General features: G+C 45.0%; 1 protein-coding gene across 2 annotated transcripts in view; it reads right to left on the minus strand.

Annotated features, from left to right (window-relative positions):
* Nucleotides 1-22099, minus strand: part of LOC114497544 (pulmonary surfactant-associated protein D-like) — a 90020-nt gene that overhangs the window by 66421 nt on the left and 1500 nt on the right. The window contains exons 2-4 of one of the 2 annotated variants that reach the window (XR_004903381.1): nucleotides 16927-17025; nucleotides 16222-16305; nucleotides 13581-13991 (exon numbers count right to left, since the gene is read on the minus strand). Coding sequence is in view for 1 of the 2 variants with exons in the window: in XM_028513345.2 (XP_028369146.1) it covers nucleotides 13615-13991; nucleotides 16222-16305; nucleotides 16927-17025 (560 nt within the window). In the remaining variant the exon portion in view is untranslated. Of the gene's footprint in view, nucleotides 1-13558; nucleotides 13992-16221; nucleotides 16306-16926; nucleotides 17026-22099 lie in introns of those variants that run through there. The other variant, XM_028513345.2, reaches the window with a different exon arrangement.

A 22099-nucleotide genomic window follows, 5' to 3' on the forward strand; every position in this document is an offset into this window, starting at 1 on the left:
TCCGAGAGTCCCAAAGAAGTGGGACCCAAGGAAGTATACACCAAGGCACATCATAATTACATTATCCAAGATTAAAGATAAGGAGAGAATGTTAAAAGCAGCAAGAGGAAAGGACACAGTTACCTACAAAGGAGTTCCCGTAAGACTATCAGCTGATTTCTCAAAAGAAACCTTGCAGACAAGAAGAGACTGGAAAGAAGTATTCAGAGTCATGAAAGGCAAGGACCTACATCAAGACTGCTCTATCCAGCAAAGCTATCATTTAGAATGGATGGGCAGATAAAGTGCTTCCCAGATGAGGTCAAGTTAAAGGAGTTCATCATCACAAAGCCCTTATTATATGAAATGCTAAAGAGACTTATCTAAGAAAAAGATTATCAAAACTATAAACAGCAAAATGACAACAAACTCATAACTATCAACAGCTGAACCTAAAACAAACAAACAAAAACAAACAAACTAAGCAAACTAGAACAGGAACAGAATCACAGAAATGGAGATCACATGGAGGGTTATCAGTGGGGGAGTAGGGGAGGAATGGGGGAAAAGATACAGGGAATAAGTAGCATAAATGGTAGGTACAAAATAGACAAGGGGAAGTTAAGAATAGTATGGGAAATGGAGAAGTCAAAGAACATATCTGTACGACCCATGGATATGAACTAAGGTGGGGGAATGTGGGTGGGAGGGGGTGCAGGGTACAGGGGATAAAGGGGTAAAAATGGGACAACTGTAATAGCATAATCACTAAAATATACTTAAAAGAAATATAAACCACTAGACTACAAGATAAGAAGGGAAACCATTAAATAAAAGCAAGAGTGGCTTAAATCTTATTGACCTACCAATAGTGCAGAAGGGCTCCCCTTTCTCTTCATGTGCCAGGGCTTGTTATTTCTTGATTTAATGATGATGGCCATTCTGACAGGTGTGAGCTGATATCTCATTATGGTTTTACTTTACTTTTCTCTGATCATTAGTGCTGTTGAGCATCTTCTCATGTGTCTATTGACCAGCCCTAAGTAGTCCTCTTTGAAGAAGTGTCTATTCAGGTCCTTTGTCCATTTTTCATTGGATCATTTATTTATTTTATTTTGGTGTTGAATTTTCTAAATTCTTTTTTAATATTTAATTTATTTATTTTAGAGAGGGGAAGGGAGGGAGAAAGAGAAGGAGAGAAACATCAGTGTGTGCTTTGTCTCTCTTGTGCCCCCCACTGGGGACCTGACCTGCAACCCAGGCACATGCCCTAGACTGGGAATTGAACAGGCAACCCTTTGGTTCCAAGGCCAGCACTCAATCCACTGAGATACACCAGCCAGGGCAAATTTCCTAAGTTCTTTATAAATTTTGGATATTAACCCTTTCTCACATGTATCAGCATATGTTTTTGCGTTTATTAGGCTGTCTTTTCACTTTGCTGAAATTTTCCTTTTCTGTCCAAAATCTTTTTAGTTTGAAGTAATTCCATTTGTTTTTTTTTATTTTCTTTCACTTGCCCAAGGAGAAATATCAGAAAAAATATTGCTACAAGCAATATGTGAGATTTTACAGCCTATGTTTTTTCTAGGACACTTATGGTTTCGAGCCTAACATTTAAGTTTTTAATCCATTTTAAATTTATTCTCGTGTGTGACAAAAGAAGGTTGTCTAGTTTCATTTTTTGTATGGCTGTTCAATTTTCCAAACACCATTTATTGAATAAACTATCTTTAGCCCATTAAAAATAAATAAATAAAATAAAGATACAGGATCCTCATGAGAATCCACATACAGCACCGGCAATTCATCCGGGCTTCCCAGGACTTGCAACTAGAGAGAAAGTACGGACTCATGGTGACTCTCCAGACAGTCTCTCTCCCTCCCTCAAGAGCTGAGGGCAGGCAGTTCCCTTCACTAAGGGACATACCTTGATTACACCTCTTGCACAGGGTCCAAATGAAGGTAGGGGCTCCACAAACAGACCTTTGGGGCCTCAGGTAACACAATCACCCAGGACTCCAGGAATGGGGATGACTCCGAGTGACCTTTGAGCCCCACTGCAGGCATTCTGAGATGCTATCTTTCTTTGCTGACTCTTCAAAGGAGTAAGGATTGAGGGTCATGTCTCTGAGCATCCCTGGAAAGGAAACTGGTATTTAGATTTCTCTGGAGCCTGGGCTCTGCCTCCAGGATAATGCTCAAGGCAGAACAAAGCCTGGGTCTCTGTATGCCATGAGAGACTGAAAGAGAGCTAGTCAAGTGGGTGGGAAGTTCAGGTTTGGAAGCATCTCCCTAATACATTGAGTGACATGTTGGCTCCTTGAGCCTCGATCCCCCATCTCCACTGGTCTATCAAGGCTTCTCCCTTCTCAAAAAGAAAGAATCAGTGGTCACACACAGTTTCAGTTCTGTGGGGCCCATTTCAGGAGCAAAAGATATGGGATGTGAGAACTGTTTTTAGTTTTTGTTAGGTGTCAATTTAGTCCAAAGTAATTGTACCCTGAACGCTTAATCACCTATTTCTCAAGTCCACAGAAAGCCAGTCTGAGTAAGTTAGAATGGCCAATCAACCCTGGTCCACATGGGAGCTGTGAGTTTAAGTGACATGCATAAGTCAACAGTCTCCTGTAAGATTAGAGAAACAGGATTTGCTCTATGTGGAAAATATGTTAGAACAGTCTACTTTTAGTCTTCAATCTGCTTTGCATTATGGAAAATCTATCATAAAGTGTTTGAACACTTTCAAGTTAATTCATACGAAGCAGGATTTTTGAAACATCTTTTTATCAGGGAATATAATCCCTAAATTCAAACTCTTCTCATAATGTAATCATTAAATGTGACTTCAGATGTAATAAAGCTGTTACTTTATTTTTTTTTAAAAAGTCACTGGGGTTGCTTCCTCTGCCACAGTGAAAACAGCTATCAAACTTGCAACATTGAAGGCCAAGTCTTTGGCCTTGATCTTGAAATTGCAGGGTCTCACTCCTGCACAGTAATCTCTCTTTAGAGTCCAGCAGCACTGCTATTCTCACTCTCAGCCATGCCCCAGCCAGAGGATGGAGACTTGGGGCACCAGCTAAAGGCCTAGAGTTCACATTTGTCAAAACTCCTTTCTGCCCTGGACCAGACTCTTTCCCTTTTGTGCAGCTGCCAGAGACCCCACAGCGGGAGGGACTATAGTCAGACCATGGACCTTGTATATGGATGTGGCAGAGAGCCTCTGACCTCAGGGCTGTTTGCTCACAGTTGTGTAACTGATCTGTACTTTTGAGTCTGACAAGACTCAGGGATTTTGTTCCTCATCAGCCAGGAAGAGACCAAATGTCATCAAGGGGCTGGGCTGGAGTTGTCAGGAAGTACACTTTGGAGAGTGATGTTGTCTTAGTAACCCTGAGTGACTGATGGAGTGCTGGGAAGAGAGGAGGAGACCAGGGCAGGGTCCCTCTGGAAAAGGGGTGCTTCCAATCCTTGTTGCAACCTGTGTGTGTAAACAGGAGAGTGTCCCAACCACGGGCCAGTGGCTTTTCCAGGAAAGCACAAGTGTGGTGCTCAAAAGAAGCAGGAAGCAGGTAGTCATTTGTTAGCTAAGCAAACACGTGGGTTGAGGTAGTCACTACAAACACAAGGTCCCACCTACCTTGTCCTGGCAAGCAGATACTTGTGCCACCCTCAGTGGCTCTTCAAAGGAGTGGCCAGCAGAAGTGCTCAGAAGGCTTGATGAATTCATAGGATCAAGCTGGTGCCACTCTGGATCCAGAGGATCAAGATCAGAAATCTTCACTTTCTGAGCCACCCAGCTGACCTAAGTGTTCAGCCAGCTTTGGAAACTGCTGCTCAAGAAAATGCCATCACCATAGCTGCTTTCTGCTTGCCTCTCACCTTTACAGGGAGCCCTGGAGCCAGAAGGCCAGGGCTTCTGCATCCTTGTAGGCCCTACATGAGGGAAGGGGGTTCTGTTGAACTCTGTATGTCAGACCCCAAGTGATCTCCTTCCATGATCAGTGCCCCGCTAGTACAATAAAAAGCAACTGCTGGCCAAAATCCTTCCCTGTGCATTGCCAGGGTCTGACTGCTTCCTGACTTCAGGCTCTGGGTCTGGGCCTGGAACTGCTCTGGGGAATGTCAGAGAAGGTGGGGCACTGGGCCCTTGAAACCTGATGGGGAACTGTGTGCACATGAATTTGGGGGTGCATGTGTGGGTGTATCAGTTTCTGTATAGAAACCAGCAGACTCAGTGCTTGAAATCCCCAGCATCCTGCTGTAAGGGGTCTCAGCCCCTGCCTTTCCCCCAACTCATAACCAGGTGCCTCTCTCTGCACACCCATCACTGCAGAGCTCTAGGTGAGGTATATCACCTCTGGATGCTTGGCCATAGACAAGTGGGCCCACGAAGAGGACCTGAGCTGTACACTGGGGCCATAGGTCTCAACAGAGATTGTGTGGGTGATCACATGATCCCATCCTGCCACCAGGTCTTGCGTCCCCTTGGCACCATTGTCCTCCCCTCCCAGGTCTCTATCTGACCACTGAATCGAAGGTTATTCCAAACCCCGTCACCCCTATAACATCCTGTTTTATTTTCTTGTTAGTGAATGTAGATGCCTAAAATCATCTTGACCGTTTCTTTGTTTGAGTTTGTCAGTGTAGCAATGTCATTAAGAGGACTCTGGAGCCATGCTGCCTGGACTCAAACCCTGGCTCCACCACCTCGTTGCATGTGATCCCAAGCAAGTCACATACACCCTGTGCATTAGTTCCCTGCTTGGTAAAAGTGGGTTACTGACTGGTAGTACCCACCTCACAGAGTTGTTCTGAGGGACAACTGGACTGATACAAGGAAGGCAGCTGAGAGAGCACTGGCCTGCAGTAAATGCCATGCCAGCATCTGCTCTTGTAGTTGCTGTGATTAGTATGATGAACTGTGTCCTACTTGGCAGTCCCAGGGCCTAGAAAAGGTTTGAGAACCACCTCACTCTCAAATACTGTGGAATGAATGAATGATTTGCACTCCTCTCCCATAATGACTGACCCAACACCCTTCCCTGGAGCTTAACTCAGCTCCAAGCTGGATCCAAGAGAGAAGAAGCCAGACTTATGCTGGACCATGACTCTGGGTACAGCCCCCTTTCTAGGGTATTTGGTTTTAGCTGGGCACCTGGAGCTGTGGCTTCATGCTGCCCTCTGCTGGCGTCTCTAAGACAGGGCTGGCAAACTCAGAGAGACTCACTTGGGAGGCCAAGTGAGTGAGGAGGCCACATGAGCTCCTTGGGTGCAGCTTGACGCTCCTAGTTTCCTCCTCTCCCCTTCTGCCTTGGTTCATATACCCACTTGGAATGCCCTCCCTAAACGTTCTACTCCATAAAGCCAGACCCAGAGGCACGCTGTCACTGGTGACCAGACAGCCCTCACTGGCCAGAAAGCCCTGGTACTGGTGGAATTCTCAGTTCCATATCTGTGTGTCTGTCTCATTTCCAAACCTTCACTGTGAGCTCTGCAGAGCAGAACCCAGATGCCATCTTGACCCTATATTTTGTCTTCTTGCCCCAGATTTCGATGTCTAGGCTGATCCAGAAACCCTGTGGGGACAGGACTGGCCCTGTGGAGGCTGGATGTGCAGGCATCTCCCTGAGCTACCTCTGCAAACTTTTGAGGGATGGCTGTGAAGGGCAATCAGAACCAAGCCCTAGACTTTCCCCGCCCCCACCCCTCAGCATCAGTGGGAGAGTCTGCACTTTTCTCTGAACCAGGATCTTTTGGAGAACATCACCAAGAGTTTACTTGTGATCTTTGTGGTGACCCCACGTTCTCTCAACAGTGCAGTGGAGGTCAGGCTGAGGACCTGTATGTGACCCAGGAAACTAGAGAGGCTGCCCTGGGACCTGTGAGGACACCACAACAGGGCCTGGCATGCAGAGAGATGGTGGGGATCTCCAGCAGGTCTCAAATGGAGGTGACACTGTTGTCCCACCAGCTGTCAGTCTGTGTTATGTCACAGTCTTTGCACTTCCTGGAGGTCCAGCTGATGGAAGCACGAGGATTCTCACAGAGGTCCCAGAGGTGCCCTCACTTGGCTCACTGATGCAGCTCAGGGGATCGCCCTGGTTGGGTTCCCTCAAGTGCAGCAGAGCAGGGTCCTCTTAAGCCAAGAATGGCAAACACTAGCACACGTGTTGCCCATCTCCTTTCCCATGTCAGTGGCAGGCATAGTAATCAACTGCTTTCTACTCAGCCCAGATGAGCCCCTGGAAGCCATTTTAACCTTGCAGCTATTGCCAAGGGATCTGAGAAGGTGTGAGGAAAACAACTCATTGTCCAGCCCTGCCTGGCACTTCTGCCAAGTTCAGCTTCCTGTTCACATAAGAAACTATGACACTGGCAGTCCCAAAAGTACTATCAGATTTCATATGGAGAGCTGTATGTGTGACCCTTTCCCTAGCAAGATCATCCTCTGCAGACAAATTCTGCCCTCCTGAGCTGAGCCTTGCTCGTGATCTGTCTCTTTCCCTAGACCCTCTCCCCCAACACTGATGACATGTGGGTCCCAAGCACTCCAAAGGCAGGGACCAGAAAGTGTGGTGTGCAGTTTGGATGCACCATGTGAAAGGGTTCTGAGGAAGCCAGAGGCAGAAGCACCCACTGGGTCCGAGAGGGAGGATGGACAGATGAGTCAGAGGTGCCTTAACACCACACTCAATGCCCATGCTTTTTTTTTAAATTTTTTAATAATGAAAGTAAAGTATATTTACCTCTGAATATAGCTTTAACTCTAGCCCATAAATTTTGGATACTTACTGCTGTTTGAGTTTCTTTAGTGACTACTAAGATTATACATTTTTTATGTTTCATCACTATTGGCCATTTGTATTTCTTATTTTATGAAATTTCATTCTTACATATTTCCCCTCCCATTACTACTTAGCTGTTCATCATTTTGTTAATGATTTTTCTGCTGCATACTTTGAAATGAATCAGCATTTTTATTTTATTCTGTTGTTTTACTTTTATGAAGAGAAGGTTTACAATTTTTTTGTGTAGTCAGATGAAACATTTTTGTTTTGTGTTTTCCTCTCTGCTATCATGATTAGATAGTTCTTCTCCTACCCAAGACTATATAAATTACTGCCTCTAAGTTGTTCGGATTTTTAATTTTATACATATAAGTAAAAGAATCTGTTTTCATTTTTCTGCTAAATGCTTAACCATTTTACAGAGTTATTAATGGAATGGTTCATTATTTTCTTGTAATTTTGATCATCTATTTTTTAAATTTTATCTTTATTGTATTTTTTTTCCATTTCCATTTAGTCCCCTTACACCTCACCCCCCCCCAACTTCGGTGGTTGCTAGGGTTAATATATTTTTACCATGCATGTATGATGTATATGTGTGTATATATTGGGTATTTGGGTGGTTTTTACATTGTTCTATTTATTCCTATGTCAGTAACACTCTACTGCAATTATGTTATTTTCTAAAACTTTTTAACATAAGATGAACAAGTCCATTCTCATAATGTTATTTAATTATTTTTCTGACTCTTCTGGGATGTGTATTCTTCCAAAAGACCTCATGATGAGGTCTTCCCAGCCCCACTCTTTTTTGGAACCCAGTCTTTGGAGAATTCACATCCTCATCCTCTTCCTGTCCTCTCAGGCCCTCTGTAGCCATGGTCAGTGTGCTGGGCTTCCCTAAATTCACACTGGTTTTACACACCCCTTCCTGCCCTGATCCAGCTTGCTGGTCACAGAAAGTATTTGCTTGGCCTGAAATTGTCACCTGACCTTTTGGCCCTAGCATGGCCCCAGCTATTCAGGGATTTAACATAAGTGCAGAAAGGCTGGCAGTGGGGCCACACTGCTATTTCCTCAGACCACAGAGCCTAGAAACATCTTAAAAACTCTTTATTCAGCCCTATAGTCAGGAATACAAATAGGAATTAAGGATTTCCTTCACTCAACTCTTTCATTTATTCATTCTGTCTACTTACTAAACAAATACGAAAAGTGCTGTTTTGCTCATGCAGGGAGGGCCCTTGTGAGTGCCTTTGTGGCTCAAAGTTGTTTGAGTCAGGTGGTCTGAGAGAGACTGCATTGCTTAAGTAAATGGAAGTCAAATAGGTTCATATTGTAAAATTATCCACTAAAGATGGGGCTACCTATGCTGTAGTAACAACCCCCAACTCTCACTCCAGGCCCAGGTAGATCCATCCAAGTGATCTTCAGAGACAGTTGTTGTCCGTGCATTGGCTCAGGTGTCCAGGATGCTGGGTTACACAATAACATCATAACCACTGATGCTTCTGTTCTCACCACAGCCATGGAAAAGTGGACCCTTCAGAACTGTGTACTGGCCAGTTCTGTTTCCACCCAGAGGCAACACTGGTCACACACCTGCCTTCATAGGGTCTCTCTTATTGAAACTGAGGGGAAAAAACAGTAAAATCTACCAAAGGATACCTGCTATTAGCCATATGGAGTCTTAACAGTCACAATTTGATTGAACAATAATGAGTGTCTTGGCCTCTGAGCAGCTTGGTGATTGCACCAAGAGATGGCTCTCTTCTCTTTTCCTGGCTACAGGATTTGACAATCATCCACTCATTTCAAATCTACTTGTTGAGCATCTCAACTGTGCACAGGAACACAAGTCTACAGCTTATCCCCAGTGTTAGGCATGTGTAGGGCTGTAGCATCTATGAGGGTATGACCGGTGGCCTGGATAAATATTTGACTTATTTAACTTAATATTTTGTTCCACTGATAGATACCTGGTTTCTTGGCTCTAGTATAGAAATCACAAGTAACTTAAAAACACAAAGCACACCATTAAATTTGAATTAAGGATACCTGGAAGACAAGAGTGATTGGAAATGCCTTGAACTTAAGCAACTCAGATGTCAGTGTTTTTCATCAAGGGAATTCGAAAGAAAGGTAAGATCCTAAGAAAGCAAACTTCACATTGTACTCTATGTCACTTCATTATGGGATGTGAGCTAGTGTGTGGCAGGAAGATTGAGAACCAGGAAGTGATCTGAGAATATTCTATTAACTGAACAGCAGCTTCCCTATGAAACTGCTGTGGTTGTCACCCTCCAGACATAGAAGGACTCCAGTGTGCTCCCATGATGCCACCTGGCATTACAAGGAATAACAACAACTCTTGAGTTGTAAGTCCTGTCTTCACTTGGCACCTAGACTACTAAACTAGAGACCATGTCTACTTATGGTTGGGATGGATCCAATAGTGTTTAAAATCTGTGTTGACCTCAGCTCAGGAATGTGAGTGCCCATACTGAGAACGAAGTTTCTGTGCTCAGTATGGGTTAAGACCTGAATTTTCTGAAATACTTGCCTTTGTCCTCTGGTTTAGTTGGACTATTTCTATAGAGCCCAAATGATCCTCCTTTCTCATTCTCTACACTAGAGAGCAAACCAGACCCCATTTGAGGTTGATCTAAAACTTCTTCCTAGAACTTGGGGATCCAACGTTCTTTCTTAACACCACAGCAGATTTTTTTTCCTTCCTACCATGGCACACAGTTCTGCCATTCTTCCCTTCACTCTTGACAAGATATGTTTGGCTTAAGTTCTGGGGTGGGTAGTGGTTACTTTTAGAGGGTCTGGGCAGATCACCATGACATTGCATGCATCCTGTTTACCATATTGTCCTGTGTAGTCAACCCCACAGGTTTGGTTTATTAGACCAGAGGTGGGAATATGAAAGAGGGAGATTCATTTCCACAGGAATATTGACTTGACATCGAGCAACAGTTTCTGATCTCTGTGTGACACAAGATTCCCTATGATTGGGCAGCTGAGAGACTAGAAGCAGAGGGAGTGTGAAAAAAAGGAATAGAGGCAAAGATGCATGAAGGGAGGCAGATGCAGACAGATCTCACAGTGTTACTTGTGCAACCCAGTCCTTGAGCCACTTCAGAACTCTTCAATCTTAAAAAAAAAAAAAAAAACTCCTCTTTTTGGTTAAGCCATATCCAATTGTTTTTCTTTTTATTTGCAATGAAAAAAGTCCTTTCTAAGTCCCCTGGCTGATTGTGTCCAGTTGTAGTCCTTATATTGAAGATTATTTGCTCACTGTTCCATTACTGACATATTTCAGAAGCTACCAGGAATTGGGACTTTTTTTTTCAGTAACAGCAAAAAGATCTTAGCAGAGAGCCTGAGCTGTGTGCTATTTGGAGGTAAGGCTTTTTGTTTTCAGATATGCCATCCTACATGAGATATGGCCACAAGAGTCTTGGGAAGAGGGGTGGGGATTAGGGGTCCCATTCATGGGGAGCCAGAAAGGGCAGTCTTCCCAGTGTCTGGTAGCATAGGAGAATGGTTGTTTTACTGTCTGGGGAAGGGGTATTTCTTGCCCCTCTCCTAGGAGCTTGCAGTTCACTTGGTGTCATTCCAGTTCCTTAAGTACAAGTGACATTAAATTCAACTAATATACATGGATATTTGGCATAAAAATTTACAAGTCAAAAGTATAAGGTTTGGAGTCAGGAGATGTTTCACACAGCCAGGCTGCAGCACTGATACAACCTGTGGCCCTGTGCAAGTCTCCTCCCCTCTCTGTGCCTTGGTTTCCATATCTGTACAATGTGGAAGGGGATTTGCCTAGGTTGTTTCTGACGCAAAGTGGGGAAAAAAACCTCCTGAAACTGTCAGGCTCCAGGCAGACTGTGAGCATGGCTGGATGCCCTCTGTGCCTGAGATTTCAGATGTCATTAGGATGGTGCAAGTGGTATTCCTTCCCATGATCCAGGAGGCATATTGACACAGATAGAAACAGGTCCTGAGTAGCAAGATGAGGAGGAGGCTATCAGATGAGAGGCCTTGCAGTCTGTCCAGGGAGCAGCAGATGACTTCCCATATCTACCCACTGTTCTGTGCAGCTTCCATGGCTCAGGCCTTGAAGCAAGATGGAGCCACTGGAACCTCCCAGTCCTTGGGCTTCAGCTTGCATTGTCTAGAGGAGTCTGGAGCTCAGGGAGAGACCCAGAGAAGGGATACACATCTAGCTGCCATCAGTGGGAGAGATCCGAGCCATAGACATAATGAACTCATCCCTGGAGTGAGGGTAAGGAGCGAAGAGAATGGGGGCTTAAGGCTTGAGCATGTCACCATTAAGTGGTCAAGAAGAGGAGAATGGACTAGCAAAAGGATAATAAGAACAGCTATAAGGATTCAGACTTCTGGCCAAGATGGGGGCATAGGTAGACACTGCCTCCTCGCACAACCAAAATAAGGGCAACAAATATTTAGAAACAAAAAACAACCAGTACTGACAGAAAATTGAACTGTATGGAAGTCTGACAACCAAGGAGTTAAAATAGATACATTCATCCAGACTGGTAGGAGGGGCGGAGTCAGACAGCTGGACTGAGAGGGGTCGCAGCAAAAAAAAAAAAAGCAGTGGCTGGCAGATACCCCAGTGCAGGGTTGCAGTGGGTGAACCCAGCGAGGAGGCAGATTGTGGATGGGAGGGGCAAGCAAGGTGGCTGGTGGACCAGGTAGTCCAACATTCAAGCCCAGATAAAACAGGTAAAACTGAGGAGCGAGACAGACCACACAACCCAGGGCTCCAGCCTGTGAAAATAAAGCCTCAAAATACCGATTGAAAACACCTGTGGGAGTTGAGTTGCTGGGAGAGACTCACAGCCTTACAGAAGAGTTCATTGGAGAGACCCACAGGATCCTAGAACATACACAACCCCACCCACATGGGAATCAGCACCAGAAGGGCCCAGTTTGCTTGGGGGAAGTAGTGGACAGGACTGAAATCCAGCAGAGAGTGTAGCAAGTGCAATTGTTCCCTCTCAGACCCCTCCCCCACAAACAGCATCACAACCCAGCGATGTGGATTACCCTGCCCTGGTGAATACCTAAGGCTCTGCCCCTCACTACACAACAGGCGTGTCAAGACAAAAAAAAAAAAAAAACAACAAACAGCCGAAACAAATGAACACATCAAAGCTCCAGAAAAAATACAACTAAACAACTAAGTGATGAAGAGATAGTCAACCTATCAGATGCACAGTTCAAAGCACTGGTGATCAGGATGCTCATGGAATTGGTTGAATTTGGTCACAAATTAGATGAAGAAATGAAGGCTACACTAAGTGAAATACAGGAAAATGCACAGGGAACCAACAGTAGAGGGAAGGAAACTAGGACTTAAATCAATGCAGTGGACCAGAAGGAAGAAAGAAACAACCAAGCAGAAAACAATGAAGAAACAAGAATTCAAAATAATGAGGAGAGCCTTAGGAACCTTCAGGGCATCTTTTAACGTTCCAACATCTGAATTATAGGGGTACCAGAAGGAGAAAAGGAAGAGTAACAAGTGGAAAAGTTATTTGAACAAATAATAAAGGAGAACTTCCCCATTCTGGCAAAGAAAATAGACTTCCAGGAAGTCCAGGAAGTTCAGAGAGTTCCAAAGAAGTTGGACCCAAGGAGGAACACACCAAGGTACCTCATAATTACACTACCCAAGATTAAAATGAAGGAGAGAATCCTAGAAGCAGCAAAAGATAAGGAGACAGTAACCTACAAATGAGTTCCCATCAGACTGTCAGCTGATTTCTCAAAAGAGACCTTGCAGGCAAGAAGGGGCTGGAAAGAAGTATTCCAACTCATGAAAGGCAATGACCTACATCCAAGATTGCTCTATCCAGCAAAGCTTTCAGTTAGGAGTGTAGATAAAGTGCTTCTCAGATAAGGTCAAATTGAAGGAGTTCATCATCACCAAGCCCTTATTATATGAAATGTTAAAGGGACTTACCTAAAAAAGAAGATAAAAAACATGTATAGTAAAATGACAGCAAACTCACAGTTATTAACAACCACACCTAAAACAAAAACAAACTAAGCACACAACTAGAACAGAAACAGAATCACAGAAATAGAAATCACATGGAGGGTTAGTTATCAACAGGAGAGTGGGAGGAGGAGTGAGGGGGAAAAGGTACAGAAAATAAGTAGCATAGATGGTAGGTAGAAAATAGGGGAATAGCAAGAATAGTATGGAAAATGTAGAAGCTAAAGGACTTATAAGTATGACACATGGACATGAACTAAAGGGGGGAATTATGGGTAGGAGAGGGTGTGCAGGATGGAGGGGAGTGAAGGGGGTGAAATAGGATAACTTTAATAGCATAATCAATAAAATATATTAAAAATAAATATTAAAAAAGAATGGCTATAAGGATAAAAGCAAGCAAGAGTGGTGTCTTGAAGAAAGAAGAGGAAGAGTAACAGAGAAGAAGTTGAGCAGTCACTTCTGTGTCTGACAGTTTGAGAATACAGAGGGCAGAAGAGGAACCATTGGATTTTGCAACACGGAGGTCTTTGACACCCAATTTTATCCCTTGGCACTGGAATGCAGGCTGCCCCTTCCTCCAATGACAGGTCAGCCAGTGTGTGATGCCAGATTCATATTTTATTCTCAGAGAGGTGTTCCACAGGAGCCCTACCTCTGGCTTCATCCCATGGCTCTGTGGAGAAGCCATGGCCAGCAGAGGTGTCATCTTCTTGCTGGGATGTTGGCAGCTCACAGGTCTGGGCCCTAACTTGCTGGCCAGGCTCCTGGGCCATGAGTGCCCCATCCACCTTGGGTGGCTCAGAACTCACAGATCACAAGGCGCTTCTCTCCACAGGACTTATCGTTCCACTTTCCATTGTCGAAGATTTCCACACAGTCCTCTTCCCCACCACTGTCGTTGGGCTCCCCCGGGGCCCAGTTGGAATACACCAGGGACTCCCCTGTGGGGTAGGTGAACTTGCCCTCTGTCTGGGAGTCAGTCATGCTCAGGAACGCAGCCTTGTTCTGAGCTGCGACCAGCTGTTGCAAGGCCTCATTCTCAGCTGCAGAGCGTGGGGAGGGCAACTGACCCCCGGCCTGTCTGCATACTTGCTGTGCATCCTGAAAAGATTTTTCAAAGCCTCCTGTCTTGAATATCTTCTCTCCAACAACTCGGCCATCAGGAAACAGACCCACTAACAGAAGAGAATAGTTGGTTTTGGGCTCTGACAGCACCCTGCCAAAGCTCAGGGGACCCTTGTGCTCCAACCAGAGGTCCAGGCCTCCCATATAGGGTATCAGGGCACCAGGTAGGACAAAAGTGAAACACTTGGTACCAGAGTAGCCCCAACTTTACAATGCTTTCTATAAGGTGACTCTGGGGTCTCTAGTTACAGGTGAGAACCCTGGGCTCTGAGAGATTAAGAGGCTCCTTGTCATGTAACCATCAAATGTAGAGTTAGGAATTAAACCTTATTTGATCTGACACTAAAGCTTACACATGCTCTTTCCATTTCTCCCCACGTGGCATACCAGAATCAGTTTACCAATTAGTGGGTAGAACTGGACCCATTTTGTCCATTGAAATGGCACCCTGCAGCCTGGGCCAGTCTGAGACCATGGATAACAATGCAGGTGCTCCCTCTGATCTCACTTGGAACCCATGTAACAAACAGTAGGGCACGTGCCATTGTCAGAAGGTCTGCACTGTGTGTGGGGTGTGGGAAAGAAGAAGAATGGGTGGGCCATCTCCAAGCAGCGATGTTCTAATCTCTGCACTGTGTGCAGCCTAATGCTGGCCTCATGGTGTGCATGTGAGTGAAGCCGGAGTGCTCGGTGAGGTGTTGAAGGCATCTGATCTGTGTGTGTGGGAGTGGGGGGGCAGAGAGAAAATCAGTGCTGCAGAGCCCTGTCTGGGAATCAGAAGGCCAGGTTGTTTCACCCCACCTTGACAATGACTGTCCAGGTGGACAAGGGAAAGTCAATTCCTTTTACAGGGCTTCCAACTTCTCATCTCTAAATGGAAAATATATTTTATAAAACTATCACTTGTATGACATTTAACTATCTGTTTTTATTCTGCCTCTTTTTCCATTCCTTTGATGTCTGGGTTTGTGCATAGAAATCTTCAGGGCTCCTGAGAGGGCTATGACTGGATCTCACAGGGCTGGTCAGGAGACCAGGCTGCACCCCAACCCACTGCCCTTGACCTGTGAGTACCTTCCACAAGGGCTCAGAATGCACATTATCCACAGGTTCAAGATGACACCCAGAGTAGCCTTATACAAGGTCAGCACAAGAGGTCACATGCCATTACATGTACCTACATGGGTACACATGTGCATACATGAATATAGCTATGTTCCATCACAAGGTAATGGGAGCCCAAAAGGCCCATTTGAATGTGTGTGACTATTTGTGTGTGCCTGCATAAGTGTTTGTGCTCATGTATGTAGAGTGAGTGAGTGAGTACATGTGCAAATCCTTGATATGTAGGTACTTAGTGGGCTTAGATGCTCTGAAGCCAACCCTATGCCTCACCCTTTATGCTTTCCTCTGTCAGAAACTCTTCTTTTTTTGGATCAGTGAGGTGTGCTGAATGATTTGAATTCAAAGGTGACATCAGGGAGAGCAGAGGTTGCGGGGAGCAAAATAGGGAGAGAGGAGGAGATTATCACAGGCACAGGGCACTTGGGTGTGTGCTCCTGGAGGCCTCAGACTCCTCAGCATTCCAGGCTTTGGGAGGAATGTCTGCTTTGAACACCCAGAGCCAGAGACTACCAGACCCAGGACAGGCCTCAGGTGAGATTCTCAGTGGCCACATGTGAACATCTGGCTCTCACCAGTCTTGATCCAAGGACAGCATCCCAGCCCCAACTCTCAGAGCAGAGTCTGCAGTCTCTGCTGCTGTGGGCTGGGCAACAACATCTTGGGGTGTTCCTACACCTAACCCCACAGAGCTAAGGAATGCATCCTGGGTGGTTGGGTGTCCCCATATATAACAGAGACCCACACAGGGTCAGCAAAAGTGAAGGTCTGCTGGACTGCCCTGGGCTCAGGGCATTGATGTGGCTTGGGTCACAGTTGGCTGTGATATTGGGGGCATTCTAGAGCCACATAGCCTTGACCATGCTTCTGCCAGCCCACTGAACTCATGATAAGGGACACATCCAGCTCCTTGCCCCTTGCATCTACTTCCAGTTCCAAGAACAGGTGGCTGCACTTCTCTGTTCCACCCTTATCCTTAGCCTTAGCCTTAGCCCCACTCCCTGCCCCAGTCCCAGGTCTAGCCAGTCACCCCATCCCACTACAGTCCCAGACCCATGCCTGCCTCAGACCCAGCCAACTCCAAAACAAAACACAGACCCAGTCTGGGGCCTATCCCCAGTGTCTGGCTCAAGTTCAGGTCCAAGTCCAGGAACTCACCTTTCCTGTACAGAGAGAAGGCACCCTGAAGACGCTGTACCTGTCCCTGTAGGGCTTCCACCTGCCTCCTCAGAGCAGTGATGTCTGCAGAGAGAGGAGTAGACTGAAGACTAGTCCAGAACAACCAGGGATTGGCTCAGAGTCTGGGCCTCAAGGGAAGGGTGCCCAGTTGCTGGCATTATTGGGGGTAGAGTAAGGAGCTGGGACTGGCCCCCTAAAGCCCACATCTGCTGACACAACAGGCCCTGCTGCCCACATTTCCTGTGCTACTGTTGTGAACAAACTGTCCCCTGAGCAGGTCCTTGCACCCCACTGACACTGATCCAGATGACACTGTCACTCTACATTCTGAGAATCTGACAGCCCTTCCTTTGGTAGGTGGGGTGGGGGGACAGTATGCACACTCCTCAAGTACTTCCCATCCCCTGGATTATTTGATGCTCAAAGTTATCCAGTGAATGGAATGGGAGCTGTGCTTGTCCAAATGACCAGGTGGGAAAAACTGCTCAGGCCTGCCCTGCACCAAGTAACAGAGTCTAAAACCAGAGCCCAATCTTCCTGCCTTCCAGCCTGTCAGCCTTGCCTGCTTTTCATGCACCCCTGAAACACACTGACCACTGAGTAGAGGGGCTATCCTGAGCTGAAGAGAGCCCTCCTCCCTCCCCTACTAGTGGGGGTTCCCAGAGCTAGGGGAGGCTACCTTACCTGGAAGCCCACTCTCTCCTTTTGCTCCTCTGTCCCCCTTCAGTCCTGGGGGACCCCTGGCACCTGGAGGCCCCTGTGGGCCCATGGGTCCTGCAGGCCCTGAGATCAGAGAAGAGTTGGGTGAGCTCTGTGCACATTTCCCAGCATTTTCACCCTCACACAGTCTGTTCCAAACACAGCCACATCCCCTGTCTGTACATGGACCATTTCCACCACCCAGCAACCAACCTTCCCTGTATATAGACTATCCCTGTTGCTCACAGCACACTCCCCCCAGGTACAGAGAGTTCCTCATGGCCAGTGATGGACCCTCCTGGCAAGCCAACTCCCTACTGCCCAGTAATGCCAACCCTGACCTGCTCGAGGATGATGGTGACTGGACAGGCTGCAGTGTTTACAGCAGGCAATCTGACTTTTACCCTTGATCATGGACTCCTTGCTTTCCCCATCCCAGATCCAAACTTTTATCAGAAATGACACGTGACACTAATCATCAGGGAAATGCAAATCAACCTGCAAGATATCACCTCACATCAGTTAGAATGGCTATTATAAAAAAGACAAAGTATAACAGTGTTGGTGAAGATGCTGAGAAAAAGGAACCCTTGTGCCCTGTGGGTGGGACTGTAAGTTGGTGCTGCCACTATAGAAACCAATATGCATTTTCCTCAAACAATTAAAAATAGAACCCAAAAATAAAAATATGACCCATCAAAGCATTTCTGGGTATTTATATAAAGACAATGAAACACTAATTCAAAAGCTATCGGAACCTGAGTGGTGTGGCTCAGTGGGTTGAGCATCATCCTGTAAATGGGAAAAGTCACTGGTTCCATTCCCAGTCAGGGCACATGCGGGGTTGCAGGCAAGGTCCCTGGTTGTGGGGTGCAAGAGGCAACCGATTGGTGTTTCTCCATCACATCAATGTTTCTCTCCTTCTCTTTCTCCCTCCCTTCCCCTCTCTCCAAAATAAATAAATAAAATTGTTTTTAAAAGGAAAAAGAATTTTAAAAATAAAAGATATATGTACCCTCATGTTCATTGCAGCATTATTTATAGTAATCAATAATAGAAACAAGTTAAGTGTCCACTGTGGATGAATGGATAAAGACAATGTGATACACACACATGCAGAGGAATATTATTCAGACATAAAAAGAAAAAATCTTGCCAATTGCAAGAACATGAATGGACCTTCAGGGATTATGGTAACTGACATAATTCAAGCAAAGAAACACAAAAACAGTATGATCTCACTTATATGTGGATTCTAAAAGAAAAATAGAACTCATACAATAACTATAGAGATCAGATTATTGGTGGTTGCAAGAGGTAGGAGCTGGGTGGCAGGCAAAACACATGGAGCAGGTGAAAACATACAAACATCTGATCATAAAATAACTAATTCCTTAGAGATCTAATGTACAGAATGGTGCCTATACTTAATAGCACTGTATTGTATATTTTAAAATTGCCAAGAGAATACATCTTAAAGCGTTCATCACAAGAAAAAAATATAACTATATGTGGTAATGGATGATCATTTCACAATATATACAAATATTGAATCATTATGTTGTAGGCCTGAAAATAACACAATGTTATATATCAATTATATCTCAATTTTAAAAATTAGAAAAGTCCTGTAACATACCTTTGAGCCCTTATAAAATAGACCAAATTATTATCTAATGCATCACTAAATAATAAAAGTATGTTAGAAATACTACATTCAATATGATTCTCTTTCAATAATATGTGGAGACGTTGTAGGGTATGTGCACATGTAATACATTTTGGAAAAAACACAGGAAAGGCTTATACAAAAGTGTTAAGTTGGTTTTTTCTGAGTGGTACGATTAAGGTAATTTTAATTTCCCTCTTTTTGTTTATCTGTAGTGACCATATATCACTTTTCTTTTGGAAAAATAACCAAACTTTTAAAAGGGACGTGTTACCTCAGCAAAGGCTGCCTAAGCCGGAAATTATACAAGATTTACCCAAAAAAGTAAAGGGAGCAAATGGATATTAATATTTAAGAATTTTACACTTGCCCTGGCTGGAGTGGCTCAGTGGATTGAGTGCCAGCCTGTGAACCAAAGGGTCACTGGTTTGATTCCCAGTCAGGGCACATGCCTGGGTTGCGGGTCAGGTCCCCAGTTGGAGGCGTTCTAGAGGCAACCACACACTGATGTTTCTCTCCCTCTCTTCCTCTTTCCCTTCCACTTGCTCTAAAATAGATAAATCAATAAAATCTTTAAAATATACTTTCTTTAAAAAAAGAATTTTACACTCAATTCTATAAGTTTGATGATTCTTTTTTATTGTGGTGACATTTACATAATGTAAAATTAATCTCTTTAAAGTATATGGTTCAGTGGCATCTAACACCTTCACAATGTCATGCAACTACTGCCTCTGTTTAGTTCTAAAACATTTAGTCACCCTAAAAGAAAATCTCATAGCCATTGAACAGTCACTCCTTATCCCCCTATTTCTTAACCCAGCCCCTGGGTATCACTATTCTGCTTTCTGCCTCTATTACCTATTCTAGATATTTCATGCAAATGAAATCATACAATATATGACCTTTTGTATCTGACTTTATTAACTGGGAGTGACTTCTTAAGGTTTATTCACCTTGCAGCATGCCTCAATACTTCATTCCTTGGTATGCTCAATAATATGCTTTGAGTATGGATAGAACACATTTCATTTATCCATTCATTAGTTGATGGGCATTCATTTATTTGCATCTTTTAATTGTTCTGAATTAAGCTTCTATAAGCATTCATGGGCAAAAAAAAAAGATACAAGAGGAGGAAGGGTATGGAGTAAGACAGGAGAGGGTACAGAAGGGATAAATGGTGATAGAAGGAAAGTTGACTTTGGGTGGTGAACACACAATACAATGTACAGATGATGTATAATACATTGTAACCTAAAATGTATACAATATTATTAACCAATATCATCCCAATAAATTCAGTTTTTAAAAAATGAGTAAGACTGATGGTATAACAAAGCAAAAAAAAAGATAAAAAGAAAGAAAAATTTTTGAAAAAAGAAATACTATCTGACAGGTGGTGCTAACATGTTCATTCACATATTTGTCCACTTGCTCATTGTTCCATTTATTGTTCACTAAGAAACCATTTATGGAACAGAACTTCATGCCTGGCAGTGGGCAAGATACAAATGTTACTGCCAGGTCCAGTTCTGCAAGGGATTTGTAGCAGAATGTGAAACTGGGAGGCACAGGAAATGAGTGTGGAAGACAATATGTGAAATGCCCCTCACCCCATCACAGCACCCCTACTCCAGCACATACACATATAGTCTCAGAGCTCTTTTACTGAAGGACAAAGTAGGACTTAAAGGGTGAGGAGGATGCAGAGAGATCTGTAGAGGAGAGGTGACATTTCAGACTTGGAAACCCTGCTCTCGGGGCAGGATGGGTCAGACCTGCCTGGGGCAAAAATGTGCTGGTGGTGGAGGACTGGTGCCTTTAAGAGGCTGTGTACTGGGCATGGTGTTCTGCTTCCAGTTACAGTCCTCACTAGGAATGAAATAGAAAATGGAGGATTCCAGAATGAGCCCCATATTTCATATTCAACAGTGCACTCTGCAGGGCAGAGATGCCCTGACCCCAGGCTGAGCTTCTCTTAGGTTTCATCCTGGCCAACGTGGCAACAGGTAGATGGGCCAAGAGAAGAAGACAACCCATAGAAGGGCACATTCAAGGTGACCCATCCTCGGCACACAAGCATGGATGCCAGGAGAGCACTCAGATGGAGAAGACACACCCTCATCAACAAGCACTCATGTCCCCTGAAGTACTAATTTTGCATCTTAGTTTCCCCAAGAGATGTATCCCTGTACCCTAATTGCACCTGAAGTGAAGCTTCATGGACCAGAAGTATGGTCACTCTCAACTGTACCGAAACTCCTCTTCTCCTTGCATCTCACATTCATTCATTCCATAGTGTTCTCAGAGCTTCTACAACATACTGTCCTAAATGCAGGGCAATAATAGAGAAAGAGGAAGACAACAACTCAGATCCCTTCCTCATGAAGCTTAAATTCAACTGCATAGAAACAGATATTAAGCATAGAGAGTGTTGTCAGGTGCATCTTCTAAGTGGGTGGTCAGAGAAGCTATTGGTCTGTGAGTGAGGCTAGGAAGGTGGTGAGGAGTGTGCCTCTGGGAAGAGCAGTGACAGGGCCCTGGGGAAGCAGGGCCCTGAGTGTGCTGACAGATCAGTGAAGGGCCAGTGTGGTGGGAGCCCAGGGACTGTGGGGAGGAGGAGAAGGTGACAAGATCAGACAAGTAAGCAGGGGAAGAGAGGGGCCATGTGGGCTGCTGTGAAGTGTAAGGTCTTCTCCAAGGGAGGTGAATATCCCCAGGGGCACTCTGCTGAATCCTCTGGGCAACAATGTAGATGCTGAGAACTAAGGGAATTGTCCCTGTAAATACAGCTTACAAAGCAGGGCCCAGGTCTCATTGGCCCTCCATGGTATGTCTGGGCATCACCATGGAAACCTGGGCTCCACATTCCACCTCTGCTCAAGGGTCTCTCATCTCAGGCCCATCTTGTCCTTTACAGGAGCTTCCGGGGACCACATGCATCAGAATCTGCAGGGCAGGTGTCACAAGTCGCACCCAGACCTACTTGGTGAGGGTACTGAGGCTACTAGAGTGCTCCAATAAATTCTCAGACCCATTAGGATTAAGTGACTAATGTGCCTGGAATTAAGAAGCCAGTGTGGAGCCTGGGCCCCCAGGCCTACTGTGTACCATTCTCTCTCCAAGCACCAACCCTAGGCTTGGGATGTGCATGAGGTACATGCATAAGAAAGGGAGGCCTCAGCTAGACTCCATGCCACAGGTTAGAGGACCACCTAGGAAAGGGCGCCCTCCCCAGGATTCAATTCAGGGTCCCTCTGGATGCTACAGAGAGCTGGGAGTCTCCAAGGGAGAGCTGGCACCTTAAAAACCACCGTTCTTTCTGAGAACACTTCCAGGCAGCCTTCTTAAGACCCAGTCCTTTCCCACTGGGAGCCACCTTCTCTCTGTAAAAGACAGATGGATACTTGCTTGTTCCTCACCCTACAAAGCCTGGTAATGTTACCTATTCTTTCCAGCTTAAATGTCTTCTTTCTCTTCCAACCA

The sequence above is a fragment of the Phyllostomus discolor genome, chromosome 5 (assembly GCF_004126475.2).
Source record: "Phyllostomus discolor isolate MPI-MPIP mPhyDis1 chromosome 5, mPhyDis1.pri.v3, whole genome shotgun sequence".
In the NCBI taxonomy this organism is placed as follows: Eukaryota; Metazoa; Chordata; class Mammalia; order Chiroptera; family Phyllostomidae; genus Phyllostomus; species Phyllostomus discolor.